This window comes from Centropristis striata, chromosome 19 (genome assembly GCF_030273125.1).
Source record: "Centropristis striata isolate RG_2023a ecotype Rhode Island chromosome 19, C.striata_1.0, whole genome shotgun sequence".
Classification (NCBI taxonomy): domain Eukaryota; kingdom Metazoa; phylum Chordata; class Actinopteri; order Perciformes; family Serranidae; genus Centropristis; species Centropristis striata.
In genome coordinates, this window is record NC_081535.1 from 10,169,400 (window position 1) to 10,186,123 (window position 16,724).

General features: G+C 39.0%; 1 protein-coding gene across 3 annotated transcripts in view; it reads right to left on the bottom strand.

Moving 5' to 3' along the window:
* sfswap (splicing factor SWAP) overlaps nt 1-16,724 on the bottom strand; it is a 68,195-nt gene that overhangs the window by 13,230 nt on the left and 38,241 nt on the right. For 2 of the 3 annotated variants that reach the window (XM_059357847.1, XM_059357846.1), the window contains exons 15-17: nt 7,742-8,145; nt 4,213-4,344; nt 3,635-3,775 (exon numbers count right to left, since the gene is read on the bottom strand). In XM_059357847.1, the coding sequence (XP_059213830.1) occupies nt 3,635-3,775; nt 4,213-4,344; nt 7,742-8,145 (677 nt within the window). Of the gene's footprint in view, nt 1-3,634; nt 3,776-4,212; nt 4,345-7,737; nt 8,146-16,724 lie in introns of those variants that run through there. The other variant, XM_059357849.1, reaches the window with a different exon arrangement.

Consider the following 16,724-nt stretch of genomic DNA (forward strand, 5'->3'; position numbering starts at 1 on the left):
CCCCCTCAGACTCTGGCCTCATAATGTATCTATGGGAATCCTGTAAATCCATACTCCTCTTAAATTGCTTTAAGAGATATATTCATGATTTTCTGATAACCTACCACTCAAAAATTGCATGACTTTTTTTTACTTACATACTTACAATGAGAGCACTTTTAAATCACCTGATTTCCATTTGTATTAATAGCAGACTTTACACCAACCATCTTTTGAAAACCAAGCAGGTTCCTCAGAGCAAACAGTGTGAAACCTATGAAACCTCATTAAAACATCCCTATCGGACAATTTCTCCAGCTATGTCAGGGGAATTTCCAGATACATATACGGAGTCGGCCTATCACAGAGCAGTGAAAACAGATAGATGCTCCCTATTTGACAAAAAGCCCAAACCTACTCAAGAGTTTGAGTGTTTTTTGACAGTTTACGATCCGGCATCCGTGAAGATAAAACTCAAACACTGGCACGTCCCACAGAGACGAAGGATATCGTTTCCAAACCTCTCTTAACTTCACTCAAACGACCACCTAACTTAAAAAATATTTCCTGTCCATTTATATCTTTCCAAACCTCTGTTGCCCGCTTGGATATAATTTCCTCCTGCCAGTTTTTATTGGTGTGCTCGCTGCTCTAACTACACTAGAGTGAGGGGCTTGTCAACCCACACACAGGGAAGAAATTAAAAAAATCACGTTGTTTACAAGCTGCAGTGCATACGCTACCTATACACTAAAATGTCCCTGCGGTCTGGTGTGTGTCAGCCAAACTTAACAAGCTCTTAAACTCAGGATTGCAGAACACGAGACTGCTAATCACACTAAGAATCTTACGATGGCACGTCATTGTGTGAATGCAAATCATGGATCTATCCAAAAATTCTGAGGTGCTGAAAGGATTTCCTCTGTCCTGAGGGGAAGAGACACGGTAAATAAACTGTTACTGGGAGAAAGCTGCTGGATTTATACACTGAACACAATTGAGCCGCGTGCATTAAATGAGGAAATTAAATTATCTTGTTTTCAATGGATGTTCTGATCTTCGCCTAATGCATGACTGAGTGATATTTAGGTACCAGCAGATCGATTTTACCGATACGCGTTTCCAACGTAACTTCTGACACTGCTGCTCTGGAGAAGTTAATTGCTTCAATATGTGAAAAGATTTGAGAGCGGCATGAATTACCATTGACATTTGCTTGCAGCGATTTGGTCCAACGCATTGTGAAGGGCAGCAATTTTGCGTTCCTTTCCATCAGCCTGGTAACTGTCCGGCTTTCTTATGTTCTTTGCCGGATTGATGACAAGCTGTACTTTAGCCCCCTACCCATCACTTCCTCTGTTTGCTGACCTTTCCACACAGCACAGAAAAAAACATCTCTGCACACAGCTCCTTTCCTGTAAGAAGGTATAAAAATGGAGCTCTGGCTGAAAGTGAATGACACAAAAAAAAAAAGGACTTACACTTAAAACTTAACTTGTCACGTTTGAACACATGACCGAGTTCAGAAAAGGAATGCTTCCTGGTGTTGCAAAAGGCTTGCCCTGATTCAGCTCTCCTAGTAAACCGGGCATATTTATTGTCTGGGAACAGAGAGGGAGGGCGAGCTGGAGAGTGATTTAGCTGCGAGTTCATTTTGCAGTCCGTGTAGCTCTACATTTCGCCCTCTAATTTTTAGAAGTTAATGTATGCAGCTTTAATTGTGTCTTTGTTGGAAATATTTTTAAAAAGCAGAGCAACAACCCCAAGACCTCAGAAGAGACTGAGTCCGTTGCCATGAATGCCTTTGTGCCTTATGACCTTGACGCTGAAAGTTATTGGCTCTAAGCCATCACATCAATGGCTCTTAAGATTTAATACTTCAAGTCTCTCCTGTCTATGTCGGATTTAGCAATCCTTAAACACCACGGACAGGGCCTGAGTGTTGTCTTACTCACAAGAGCTCCATATTCAAAAAGCTGGTATTACAGTTACATTTAGACACTTTTATCCAAAGCGACTTACAGGAAAAAAGGGGAACAATCAAGGTACAGTGCTATAAGAGCCATTAGTGCAGCAATAAGTGCTAGTGACAATTCGTTAAGGAGTAGAATTATCGTGTGGTGCTAGGAGAGAAGATGCTCTCTGAAGGTCTTCAGGAGTTCTTTGAAGGTAGAGAGGGACGCCCCTGCTCTGGTAGGAACTTGTAGTGCGTTCCACCAACGGGGAACAAGAAATGCAAAGAGTTTGGATTGCCTTGGGCGAACGGGTGGCAGAGCCAGGCGCCATTCATTGGAGGAGCGCAACGGTCGTGAGGTAGAATATGTCTGAATCAGGACGTTCAGGTAGGTAGGTGCAGTACCGGAGACAGCTTTGTAGAACAGCATTAGAGATTTGAATTTGATGCGGGCCGCAACAGGTAGCCAGTGGAGCTCTTTTTACATATCTTTATTTACTTTAGATTGGCATTTGTATTTATACTGTTGTAAATAGTGCTTTTTAATTTTTACCTGTATTTGTTTACAGAAGTACTTCTTTTTCTATTCTTATACTGTAGCAACTGTGACAAAAAGCAATTTCCCCCTGGGGATTAAATAAAGTATTTCTGATTCCGATTCCCCCCCTGTCAACGTGTGTTCTCTTCGGGTCATTCGGCTTCCTCCCACAGTCCAAAAACATGCAGCATAGGTTTAATTGGTGACTCTATTGCCCGTAGGAGTGAATGAGAGAGTGTCTCTATGCGTCAGCCTTGTGATAGTCTGGAGACCTCTGCAGGGTTTACCCCGCCTCTCACCCAATGTCAGCTGGGATCAGCTCCAGCACCCCATGACCCAAGTTCTGATAATGGATGGAGGGGAAGTACATCACTTTCTGAGAGCCTCCTGGTCAGCTGAAAATGCATAATGATGGTATCCCGTGCCAACACAAACTCTACCGCCAACTGCAATATGTGACGGCAATAATGAGTTTATTATTTTCACGTCTGAAGTCGTACTTTGGCTGTTAGAAAATGCTCATATCTTATACTTGCACTTAGATTGAAGTGTTCTTGATGTTAAAGAGCTGCCATGGTGGTCTCTTGCTCTTTATTTATTTCAAAAGACTGAATGGAAATATGCGAACCTCCAAGCTCCTCTATTGCTCTTATTATAGCCTCATGAACACTGATTTCCATGTGGAAAAATCAAAAGCTTGACACAGCTGCCATGCCTTGTCACAGTTATTAAATATGATGAGACAATAATTGTTCAGTGGAAGGGGTTAACAACAGGGCAATTCTTTAGATCTAACAATAAAAATAACATGTTTCAAGTGATTGTGTTTGTTAAAAGCCTTTAAAAAGAGGACATCAATGGGACATGATATCCAGTTTGGTCTTTGACAGGCTGCAATCAGCACAGCTTTGACAAGTTGATGCAACAGTCAACTTCTGTGTGCTGTTTGTTTCATGAGACAGAAGCTTCACAGACCTGGAGGCAACAATCTAATTAAGACACAATTAAAAGCGAACAGAGTGTGAATTGTATCAATCTTTTCCGTCGTTGGCTTGAAACCCAAGTCTTCCCAACAGCCTTTTTTAAGTGAAGAGACTTTCAGTTATACCTGGGGAAACAAATAAATGCTTAGCCGGTTGATTGACAGGCTTGTAGAGGGTTACCTGGAGTGGGTGAGGCTGGAGGCGGGGCTAGCTGATGGAGACAAAACTCTGCTGGGTGAAGAATACGGGGAGAGAGAGGAACCCCCTATTTGCATCTGTCCTGAGGATGACAAGGCGCTCTTCCTTTTTTCCGGAGGGGACCTGGGAGATAAAAGTAAGAAAGGAAAAGCATTTCAGATTCAGGCAGCAACACCGCACGATACACAATATATCAAGGGCGTGGAATACTTTCTGAAGGCAGTGCTTGTGTGTTCAGCAAAGCCCTACTTTAAATTCATGCCAGTACAAGCTGTCCTTTGCAGTTCCATCAGTAGTCATTAGGGGATTAAGTGTCTGTCTTGTAGGTATGTTGGCTAAATCTACTCTTAAAAGACGCAATCTCAAACATTGCTTAGCGCACAGCAGATATCCACACAGCATTATCAAGCATGTGCGCCGTGTTGCAGGAGTGTATGTGCACCTCTCTGCCTTGACAGGCGTAATAATAAATGCTTTTAGTAATAAAATAAACATTTCTATCCGCTGACCCACTATCCTTCCTCTCACCGCTGACTGATGACACCAGCAGTTAGGTTTACCTGGATCTGGAATGCCCCCTGGGCTGGCTGGAGCTGCTGCTGGGATGATAGCGCTCCCGCTCCCTCTCTTCACGTCTCTTCTCTGATGAGGGGCCCCTCCTGTCCCTTCTCCCCGAGGAGCGCGAGCGAGATCTGGTCAGGCAGGAGGACAAAGAAAGTGTAAGATGTGGAGACGCCATTAAATTACACAAAAATTAGCTTGGTAGATGAGCTGATGCATTTGAAATGAAGGACAAGAATAGAACAGGGGGGGAAGAGAGTGATAAGGCAATGACAGAGGTAATGTGCAAGAGGAAGAAATAAAGCAAGCTATCAGGATTATTTTTCAAGGAAATTGAAACCAAGAATAGCATTTGAGTAACATATTCAGGGATTCCATTAGACTATTGTATGACCTCAGAGTGGCACAATTCACATTAAGGCAGTTTAAGCACCTACATGGAGGTTTACACTCACAATATCATATTGATGACTACAGTCATGGAAAACATTATTAGACCACCCTGATTTTCTTCAATTTATTGTTGATTTTAATGCCTGGTACAACTAAAGGTACATTTGCTTGGACAAATATAATGATAACAAAAATAGTAGAGGTGGGGAAAAAAATTGATACAGCATAGTAACGTGTCATGGCCACCAAGTATCGATATTTAGTATCCGATGGCCGGCGTTTTTGTTTTTTCCAGAGGTCGTAGCCCTTAGGTAATTTTTAGAAATAATCTGGAGATACTGGTATCATATGAAACTAAAAGATCTAAGGATATCGTGTCGGAAAGTTGTCAAAATGACACTGCAAAATGGTGATTTTCAAAGCGGTCATGTGACCTCTGATGTCATGCTATCTCAATGAAAATAGGCTCTCTGGGTTCCCACAAGTTGACTCTCATTGTGGAGAAATAAAAAGACTGAAGTGAGATGAATAGACTGTGAATTTTCTCTTATTTGACAAAATAATTCTTGATTGAATTTAATTTTTATGACACAAAATGCAGTTAAACAGTTAAATCACAATATATTGTATTGCAATACTCAGCATATCGCAAAATGCTTAAAATTGCAATAATATTGTATCGTGACTCAAGTATCGGGATAAAATCATGTCAAAGGACCTCTGGTGACTCCCACCTCTAAATAATAGCTCATAAGAGATTAATTTAAGAGCTGATATTTAGCCATTTTCCATGGTTTTCTTGACAATGATTTTGGTTATTATCAAGAAACCATGGGAAATGTCTAGATATCAGCTCTTAAATTAAACTCGTATGAGCTATTTTCGTTATCATTATATTTGTCCAAACAAATGCACCTTTAGTTGTACCAGGCTTTAAAATGAACAAGAAATTGAAGAAAACAAGGGTGGTCTAATAAGTTTTTCCATGACTTTATATGAGCTACTTAAGTAAACAAGACCATTAGCAGGAATATTAGCTTTTTTCGATATATTTCTATATAACTATTCTGTGCCATCGTGTCAGATTCTGATGAAATCAGCCAAAATCACGCAGGTTCTCCAGAATATCTTTAACTCAGACTCCAGCAGTTTCAGCCCATTGTGGACAGATCCAGCTTCACTGCCGCCACCTCGGAGCTCCATCAGAGAGTGGAGAGCTCTGCCAGCGTCCTGGGGTGCAACACCAACCCCACGCTGCTGGACAGAGGGGAGTCACGGAAGAACCACAACCACAACTGAGCGTGACAGACTGTCAGACCATGTTGCAGTAATATGAAGTTTTCTAACAGCAGTCTGGTGCTCGTGGAGAAACTCGCCTCTACCCACACGCTCCACCAAACTCAACACAAAGTGAACGTTCCTTGTTGTTGCCTTAAGGACAGTCTAAATACAACAACAGGGCCACAAAAAAAACATATAATTGTGTGAATTACTTTAATACACATTATATCACCTAGACTAAATATATGTAAATACTGTTTTCCTAACCCAGTCCGAAAAGGAAACAGTATTAAATATTTATGAATTATACAAGAGATTAATTCACTGCTCAGATTTCTTTGCATAAAGCTTGGGACTAGATTAACTTTCTCCACTGGCAAGTATGCAGAGCCTGCATGTCATTTACAGACATGAAAAGGCCCGGGTTAGAGAAGGAAATTATACCCCTTTTATAAAAAAACAAAGCCATGAAGGAAAGGACAGCTGAGTTAATGTCAGCCTGTGCCGGGAAGGCTAAACAAAGCTGCCTGGTCTGTATTGGCCTCTTTGACAGACGAACGGCACAAACAAAGCAGCTCTCGACTCTTACTCTTAGAGGAAATCCTTTCTTCAAATGTTCTCTCCCATACTTTCTTTCATTCCTCTTTACCCCTGCATTTGTTTCATTCATTCATTTCACATTTAACCCTTTATTTCATCCTCTTTCAAGAGACATAAGTATCTATGCAGAGAAAGATTTTTGACTCATCCCTTTAATTTGCATTGCATTAACCACTAGAATACAAAGAATATGTACTGCACGTGTTGCAGTGCAATACACATATACTGAATATTTCAAACCGTTTCAAAACTCATTTTTCACAGTATTGATACAATGCTTACTGCAGCAGCTACAGCCACAGCCAGTGTGTCTCGAATTAGGCAACTATTGCATTGAATGTGTGACAGTCTTGTGCACGAGCCCAAGCAGAACGCTGTTTTAATTATCTAAAAACGGTTTTAATTTTTTTTTAATGTTTACTACAGTCATTCTGCTGTTCTCTGCTACAAACCAAACAAAATAAAAGTTGTCATTGTCATGTTATAGTGTTGTTATATTTATTTTTTAAAGAAAAATCTAGAGTTTTATACCCTCAGTGTTGTCTCAATTTTCCATGTTGTATCCAAAATGGTATTAAATATCAATATTTTTCGAAGTATTGTATCTAAGTTAAAAATTCCAGTATGGTTTAAACAATTATGTGTTAAAAACAAATACAGGTGCATCTCAATAAATTAGAATACCATAGAAGAGTTAATTTATGTCAGTAATTCAATTCAAAAAGTAGAAATAACACATTATATAGATCAATTACACACAGAATGAAACATTTCATGTCTTTATGTATTTCATTTCTTCTAATCATAATGATTATGGCATACATTTAATGAAGACCTAAAATTCAGTGTCTCAAAAAATATTTTATATTACAAAAGACCAATTTTGGACTACTGGAAATGGACTTTTCCATGATATTCTAATTTATTGAGATGCACCTGTAGTTTCTATTTAAAGAAAGCAGTTTAGTTTAGAGCTTTACTGTCACACTAAGAGTGTCTTATAAAGTTATTAAAGAGTCTGTAGTGGCCAGTAGCAGAGTCCAATAAAGGTCTAAGCTGGACAGCTGCACTAACACAGTCTTCTGTGCTGAAATACCAATTTCACTTGCTGTATATGAGTCACACAGTGAGAAAACATGTCTGTGTGATCCAATAACATCGTGAATAAATGTCAAATTGAATTGTCGGATACTTGAGATTCGCAGCTCTGCCACCAACAGTTTTTTGAATAAGCACAGAGCTGAGGTGTCTTACCGGGACCTGCGGCCTCTCCTGTAGGCGGTGGGGAGGGAGTGTTTGCTCTTCGACCGTGACCTCGACTTTGATCTGGATCTTGACCTCCTCTTGTGTTTTTTCTTCTTTTTGTCTTTGTCCCTGTCTTTGTTCCTGTCTCTATCCCTATCCCGATCCCTATCCCTATCTCTGTCACGGTCTCTCTCTCTTTCTCTATCTCTATCTCTGTCTCGCTCTCTGTCTCGGTCTCGATCCCTCGCCGTTCCCCTGGAGGTAGTGTGGGAGGATGAGGAGGACGGGGCCTCCCTGCTGCGATACGCTCCTTTGTTCTCCTTGGCGGGTCTTTGATCCTGAGGATACGCAGACGGTGCAGAGGACATGTGAGGAGGCACAGGGTCAGACAGGACAGAGAGAGCTTCTTGCATCTAGAAACAGGAAGACAGAAAAGGACAAGAGAGCAGAAATATCACTGAAGGCACTGTTTCGAAATACACATTTAGACGCTGGACCTTCTCCTTTTAATTGGTTTAAACATAAAAATAAATAACTAAACAACATATTGATTATTAAAAAAAAGCAGCCTGACTGTTGCTTTGACATTAGGGATGCTGAATTAATTCCCAAATGCTTGATCTCTCTGTACATCTGCGGAAAATCAATATAGGGGAATGTCCACTTCCTGAGATGCAGGTGATGCAAAAGGTTGACTGTGTATTGAGATTTATTTATGCAACTCCCCAGTGTCCATCCTTGTCAGTGTTAATACAACTCACAAGAAAATAAAAAAAATAAATGATCTATGAGGGAAAGGATAACCAGCTTCTGCAGAGAAGCTGGGGAATATTTTTTTCAATCCTTTTGTACAGAGCATAAACATTCTTATCTCATTCATTTTTTATTCTTTTGTAAATAAATCAAATGTAAGTATTTACTGTCAGATATTTACATACAGTCATGGGAAAATGATTGGACCACCCTTTTTCCTTCAGTTTATTGTTCATTTTAATGCCTGTTACAACTAAGGGTACATTTGTTTGGACAAATATAATGATAACAACAGAAATAGCTCATAAGAGTTTAACTTAAAGAGCTGATATCGAGCCATTTTCCTTGGTTTTGTTGATAATGATTTTGGTTATTATCAAGAAAACCATGGAAAATGTCTAGATATCAGCTCTTATATTAAACTCTCATGAGCTACTTCTGTTGTTATCATTATATTTGCCCAAACAAATGTACCTTTAGTTGTACCAGGCATTAAAATGAACAAGAAATTGAAGAAAAAGGGTGGTCTAATAATTTTTTCCATGACTGGATGTTGGTTAGCAGTGGTGGAATGTAACTAAGTTCATTTACTCCAGTACTGTACTTAAATACAATTTTGAGGTATGTGTACTTTACTTGAGTATTTCCATTTTATGTAACTTTATACTACTACTACGCTAGATTTTGAGGCAAATATTGTACTTTTTACTCCACTTCATTTAGCTGCCAGCTTTAGTGACTTTTCAGGTCGAGATTTAACATAAAAGACATGGTCAATTCAAAGTGATTAGACATTTTATTAAATTAAACGACATAACAGTATATTTAGTGGTTAAAATGAGCCCTTGCTTGAGAAAATAAACCACTGCTTACATAATTGCATCAATAATAATAATAATAAATATAACAATATATTTTAAATATATTTGACAACCTGAGTGCGGCAATTCTACATAACAAATACTTTCACTTTTGATACTTTAAGTACATATTGATGCTGATATTTTTGTACTTTTACTTCATACTTTGTTGAATGCAGGCCTTTTTCTTGTAGTGGAGTAATCTCACATTGTAGTATTAGTACTTTTACCTAAGTAAGGGATCTGAATACATTTCCCACCACTGTTGGTTAGAATGATTTAAAGTTAGTAAATATATATTTTTAAAACAAGGTAGCGACAATGAAATAATGGTGGAAAATAAAGAGATTTTTTAAAAAAAGGTACATGCACTAAAAGGGGCACGGGATTATAAACAGCTAGCTCAGGCAAAGTCCCCTACTCTCTTAGGAAATTATTACTCATATTTTTACCTCAGTAAAAAACAAAAAAACCCAGAAAATCCTCACTCAGCTGATTAAAAACTGTGAGTTACACAACACAGTGCAGCCCTCTGGCTACACGCTGAGTTACAACTGTCAGCTGCAAAGTGCCTCTAATTACTCCAATGTGGGTCTGTCTGCTCATATTAGATTTAGCTTCTGCTGGATTCACACTGAAAATATGGCTTCAGGCCATCAGTGGATTAAACATGACACAGGTCAGATTTTATGTTCCAGGGTCAGGTCTTAGATCGCTCCTGTCGACAACCTGTATGCATTTCCTGGTACTAAAAGGGCACTGGGACAAAGAAAGACATCAAATGGCATATTTTATATGCTTACATTAGCATAAAGGATGTGACTGCCGGAGTGATAAGTTAACATGGAAGACGGAAAGAAAATGAAAGTGGGCTGTGACTTCAACCTCTCCAATTCAATCGCCCCACCTCTTACCCATCTGCTATAATTGCTAAGAAATGGGTGGAGCGTAAAAAGAGAGACAAGGAGGAACAGAAAGACGTAAAAAGGGAAATGATGATGATGAAAGAAGATGAAAGCAGGAGGCAAATGAGGTAAAGAAGTACAGAGAGGAAAAAATCACGGCAGAAGACAATCAATAGGAAGCTAAAAACAGGCAGGGAAGAGGAGAGAGGAAGAATATTTATTACACCTCTCTGTTTTCACACTATCTGGAGTCTGGGCTAAGGGAGAGATAATGAAATGATAGAAAGCAAGGTTTGGTTTAAAATTAGGACTGACATATGGGAAGCTTATCCCAATAGCAGGATGAGAAAATGTCTGCCCTCTCACACCTGCTCCGACAAGATACGAGAGTTCGGACAGAAAGGAGGAGTAACAATAAAAAGTTGTGGAGAGGAGAGGAGAGGAGAGGAGAGGAGAGGAGAGGAGAGGAGGAGAGGAGAGGAGAGGAGAGGAGAGGAGAGGAGAGGAGAGGAGGAAAACAAAGCAAGGCAGGGAAAGGAAAGGAAGAGAGGAAAGTAGAGAAAAAATAAGAAACAAGGGGGGAGAAGATAAGAAATGACAGGAGGACAGGAGTGGTGAGGACAGGAAAGAAGAGAGAGAAAAGAGACGAAGAGGAAAGGAGAGGAAAAGAAATGAGGACTGGAAAGAAAAAGAAGAGAGGAGAGGGGAGGAGAGAAAAAGAAGAAAGAAGTGGAGCGGAGGAAAACAACAGAAGGAAAGGAAAGGAAAGGAAAGGAAAGGAAAGGAAAGGAAAGGAAAGGAAAGGAAAGGAAAGGAAAGGAAAGGAAAGGAGAGGAAAAAAGAGAAAAAATAAGAAAGAAGGGGGAGATGAAAAGAAATGACAGGAGATGATAGGAGTGGTGAGGACAGGAAAGAAGAGAGAGAAAAGAGAAGAAGAGGAAAGAGAGGAAATGAGGAGTGGAAAGAAAAAGAGGAGAGGAGATAATACTATATAAGAAGAAAATAAATTATTAATCACAATCTACTAATAGCAATCTTATACTTCCGCTCTGTATTTACGGTTTACATACAGCACATGATAGGAATAGTAATAAACAACTTTAGTCTTTTTCATTCTATGCTTGTCCACCGTCTGACATTATTAAATAGGCCAGGCAGCAGAAAATCTCTATTTAATTAATAAGGAAATTGATGAGAAAATGTATTAGGAGATTCACTATGAAGGCAGGCTAGCCTCCCTCCAATGCTCACAATGGTCATTAATTAAAGCTTCGGCTGCAAAATAAGTTTTGAAATCCATCACTGATGTCCGCCTGTGAGAGCGGAGAACACACTTATTCCTTCATGTCATTATATCAGCGGTTCATTGCTGTGCTCAGGAGGGCCACTGACCACCTACCGAGCACTGGGGCTCTTTTGGAAAAAAGGATTTCTTTTATTTCCAATAAAATAGGAAGATAAAGCCAGCAATGTCCTGGACCACAATGGTTTGAAAGAGTGCTTCATTGATTTATGACAGACAATTATTAAAAATCAACTAGCAGCGTGAATCACAAGTTTCATAATGATACCATAATTATGGATAACAATATGATATTTGCAGAATCAGAAAGTCGATTCGAAACATTATCAAATATCCATTTAACACAATCAGTTACATTTATATCAACTCACAAAAAGAAACTAAAATATTTTCCAGACATTTAAATGAAAGTCATGTGATTCTTTTCATTAACAAGAATAAATCTAAAGTGGGAATTCAAACTGAAGGCATATCTTTGAGATGATGTAATGTCTTGATAATTTCCCTTGCATGGATGATATTGGATCGTTGATCATTGAATCAATATATTGATACAGATCAATTTATTGTTACACCTCCTAAAATCAAAGCACCATAACTGGAGGTGAGTCTTATTTATTCTCAGATTTTAATTCTCATTGTTAAAACCTAATGCCATCATTACCCATAATGCAAGAGATCAGACATCTGAGGCAATTTATCAGATTTGGCCCAGCTACCTCAACTTTTTTAACTTAGCTACAACATGCTAACTGATGTTACTGGAAGAGAAAGAAGCACACTGCGGCCAGTCACCCTCCACTTGTTTTCCTGGTGCATGTTTTTACTAAGTGTTACGGTAAGAACGTTTTAGACCCGCCTTCAAAATAAAAGCATACACATGTAGCTTTCAAAATAAGAGCACATGGACGTGTTAACAGAGTCCACCACATAATTTACAAGAAGACTGTCAAAATATGATGCCTTAAATAAAACAAAGAGACCCCTTAACAATTCATTAAAATATGCAATGATTAAGATAGAATAGTGGCATTAGAATGTGCGAGAGGAACCAAATTTAGGCTTTTAGGGGAAAATAATTCTCTGGGGGAGCATGCCCCTGGACCCCCCTACTTTTTCTGGGTCCCCCCCATCATAGTCTCACAAAATCCTCTGGGAAACACTGGTTCTAAAGCTTGTTTTACAGTAGAGTGTCATTTTTTTTAATACTTTCTAAATTACTGATTGATATTTACACATGTACACCATCCAGGAGACAAACAACCCTTTACCCCGGCTGCTGAAAAAGATCCTAGAGGAAACACTGGAACTGGTATCATGTAAAACTAGAAGACCTAATCTATTGGTATCAACCATGTACGGATAGGCTTTACAATGCTCCAAAGTTGGGCTGAAGTTTAGGGAAGGAAAAACTGGTCAAAAGAGTCCCTTGACCTCTGACCTCAAGACGTATGAATGAAAATGGGTTCAATGGGTACCCACGAGTCTGCGCTTACATACATGCAAACTTTATGCTAATCCCCTGCAGTTCTGGCTTCCCCCAAGCCCATTTCAGAAGCGGATTTCTGACAATAAAAGAAATAAACATGTTGAAAAATCTGCCTTATGATAAAAAAAGGCACTTGTACACTCCAACACCTGCAAACAAACTTCAATGTGTACAATCTGTGGAATTCCCCGTTAAGACTGTGCCAAGCTGACACCATACTGTTCTTTTGGAGACCCAGTAGGAGTAAACAGTAGCTGTGCCACTTTCGGCACATCATAGTGAGTCACAATGTATTCAGACGCAGCAAAGTTACAGAATCACATCACTAAGAGAGTCACTTACGAGAGCAAAGAGGTCTTGGCCTGGAAAACGTATTCACTGGGTTCTGTTAACTCATGACAGCTTACTGTAGCTACGACCGTGCTGCTGCATAAACAACATGATGAGTGCTATGGGGAACATTGCGAGCTTACATCAACAGATCCAGTGCATTTTGCCAACGCTACAAAGACATGGCATCAATATTCACATTCGTCCTCAGACTTACAGTATCTAAAGCTCCAACATACTGCTCTATTGCACCATCCCATTTTTCAGTCTCCCAAAATACAGCATTGATGTACAAAATGCTGCTGCCAGAATTTTCCCTCCAAGCAGAAGTTAAGGCTAATCACCTTAAAGCTATTCTGATCTCCCTTCACTTGCTCCACATTCAGGTCACATTTGTTCTTCCAAGTGCTTCTTCTAATGAACAAATCATTACACAGGCTCGCTCTATCCGAGTCAGCATTGACTCTGTACCCCCTCATGCCATCCGATAGAATCAAGGAGTGTAAAACAAAGACATTCTACTCAAAGTAATTGCTTAAATATTTTAACGTCATTGTCCACGATACTGTCCATTTCACCGCTTCACCCCAGCACATAATGCTAATGGCTGCATCTGTCCTGATGGAAAGTCTATTTTAACCATGGACTGTACAATGTTGACCAATTACCAATGTTGATTAGATTAACATAGATTTTCTTTCTTGGTAAAGTTCTTTAAGACTTAAAGTACTTTGTAGACTGAAAACCAACCAACGGAAGTTTAAAGGCTCAAACTGCCCAAACATTCAACTACAACATCCATTTATTCATTAAATGGTCAATGACCTGGATGTTGGTGGTTTCTTAGGGGTACGTATGCTCTGATGGCCACTGCAGGAGCCACAGAACATCTGGAGAAGAGTGACAGTGACTGGTGTAATAGTGACAGGGGCCTGCCCACCGCCACCTGGCCCGACTGGCAATAGGCCAGTTCACCACGCATCAGTTGGGCTCACATGAGGAGCTGACATGCACCATCCATCAAATGGACAGGCCATCTACACATCAAATGACCATCAATGAGTCTTATTTACACTTTAAAGCATTCAAGCCTTTTTTTGACTGTTTAATATGACAATATCCTACAAATTTGCATCATTGAAAACCCCTATGCAACTTAACAAGGAATAATTAGAAAACAGACATAACCTGCATTACCTCTGGGGCAACAAAACAGAGAACAAGACAGAAGCAAGACAGTTTTTTCATCAATTTTTTTAGCTTATTTTTATTAGGACCCACATTTACAGATGCATTTCTAATAATGCCATGGATCTCAATATGTGCACAGTTATCTTGGCATATGGTATTTAATTTATAATTACGACAATCAAAAACGTCTCCACAAGTCATGGCCACAATAGTAATAACAATTATAATATTTTTTCACATTCTGCCTTGTAAATGCTTATTTACTCGCATTTCCATGTGCTCATTTCACAAGTATGTAGTGGACAGAGCACATGGATTCTGAAAAGTCCATACAACACTGAAGCATTAAGAAACCTCACCTCAACACACACTATTGGATGGAATCATTAGAAAAACACACTCATACATACAACAGAGACCTGCTCTTTTAGCAATGATTGATTGGAACTGTGGTCACATCGTAGCCCTGAAGCTACCGATATAACAGACTAATGAAAATCAGCTCAATAAAAATGTTTGACATCCTTTATATGTAGCCTTTAAACATATGCCATTTCCCAATATCTACACATATGTGACTGAAGTATATACTGTAAGACATACATACACTGAAAACTGCAATCGATACAGCCACAGATAAACAGATTCATGCCACATAATATGGCATCTGGTATTAATATGTTTAAAAACCTACTTAGACATAAAGATTAAGGCAGTGTTATTATTGAACCAACTGTAGTAAATGTGTTTTTCCATTTACTGAACATCTACTGTGATAAAAAAAATAAAAATAAACTGAAAACAAAAGGAGGAGCCACCAAAAATTTGCCTCAGACCTCAGGGTGCATAGGTCTAGCCAGGGGCGTGGAAGTTAAAAATTCAATTTTGCAGGCTCTAAGTTTCCATTGTACTGACAAAATTTGTCTTTATTTATGACTAGACTATCAGAAGGTGTAATCTTTCCAATCTTACAAAGAAGCCTAAATTTCATCCAAACCAGTTTTGTTTATATTCAAGGATTTTAAAACAAAATGCTGCCATTCATTCATTCTATCCAAAAGTGTGAAAATTATGGGGCACCGAGTGGTAGGTTACTTTAAATGTGCAGGGAGAGATGTCGAGGTGGCCTAACAAGTCTGTGTACAATTGTCAGCCCAAAATATTTGTTTAAATTGCTATGCTCCGTCCTGTAATTTTAAAATGACACGCTTCTGCGTATTGAGGGAAAGAGTGGGCCTGCCAACCTTGACAAATAAAATGGAATCATTAACGCTTGCTTAACATCAGGTGGCAGTTTGATGAACAAATAACCGATTCAGTAAATGTAAACATGCAATCAATGCACAAACTATCTTTCCTCTGACATCATTGGATCCTATTTTTATATGTCTGATGCCAACTTGCTGCTGTTGGTCCACTCCCAGCTCTCCCAAGTGCCCACATATTTCAGATGGAAAGAGAGAACACCTAGCAGGAATATGTCTCAGCTTACAAGACACGATATATATGAGAAATTTGAGCCAAAATAATTTCACCCCTTGACATAAAGTACACTTGACAGACTGTAATCAAACAAGAAGCAGTTTGGTATTCTCTAAGCATCAATTACAGTATGTCTCTTAAGTGTCAGTAAGGGAAATATTTATAACGTTGGAACAATATTTTATATAAAAATTTGCATTGGCCAGATGTGACACAACTCTTTAACCCTTTTCGCATAGAATAGAAACCCTGTTATGGGAAAGTCATTAAATGCAGATATTCTCCTTACAGCATAACTTTATTAAGACACTTATGTTATACAGTCATGGAAAAAATTATTAGACCACCCCTTTTCTTCAATTTTAATGCCTGGTACAACAAAAGGTACATTTGTTTGGACAAATATAATGATAAACACAAAAATAACTCATAAGAGTTTAATTGAAGAGCTGATATCCAGCCATTTTCCATGGTTTTCTTGATAATGATTTTGGTTATTATCAAGAAAACCATGGAAAATGGCGAGATATCAGCTCTTAAATTAAACTTGTATGCGTTATTTTGTGTTTATCATTAGATTTGTCCAAACAAAAGTACCAGGCATTAAAATGAACAATTAACTGAAGAAAACAAGGGTGGTCTAAAAACTTTTCCATGACTGTAGCTCTTGAGATAATGC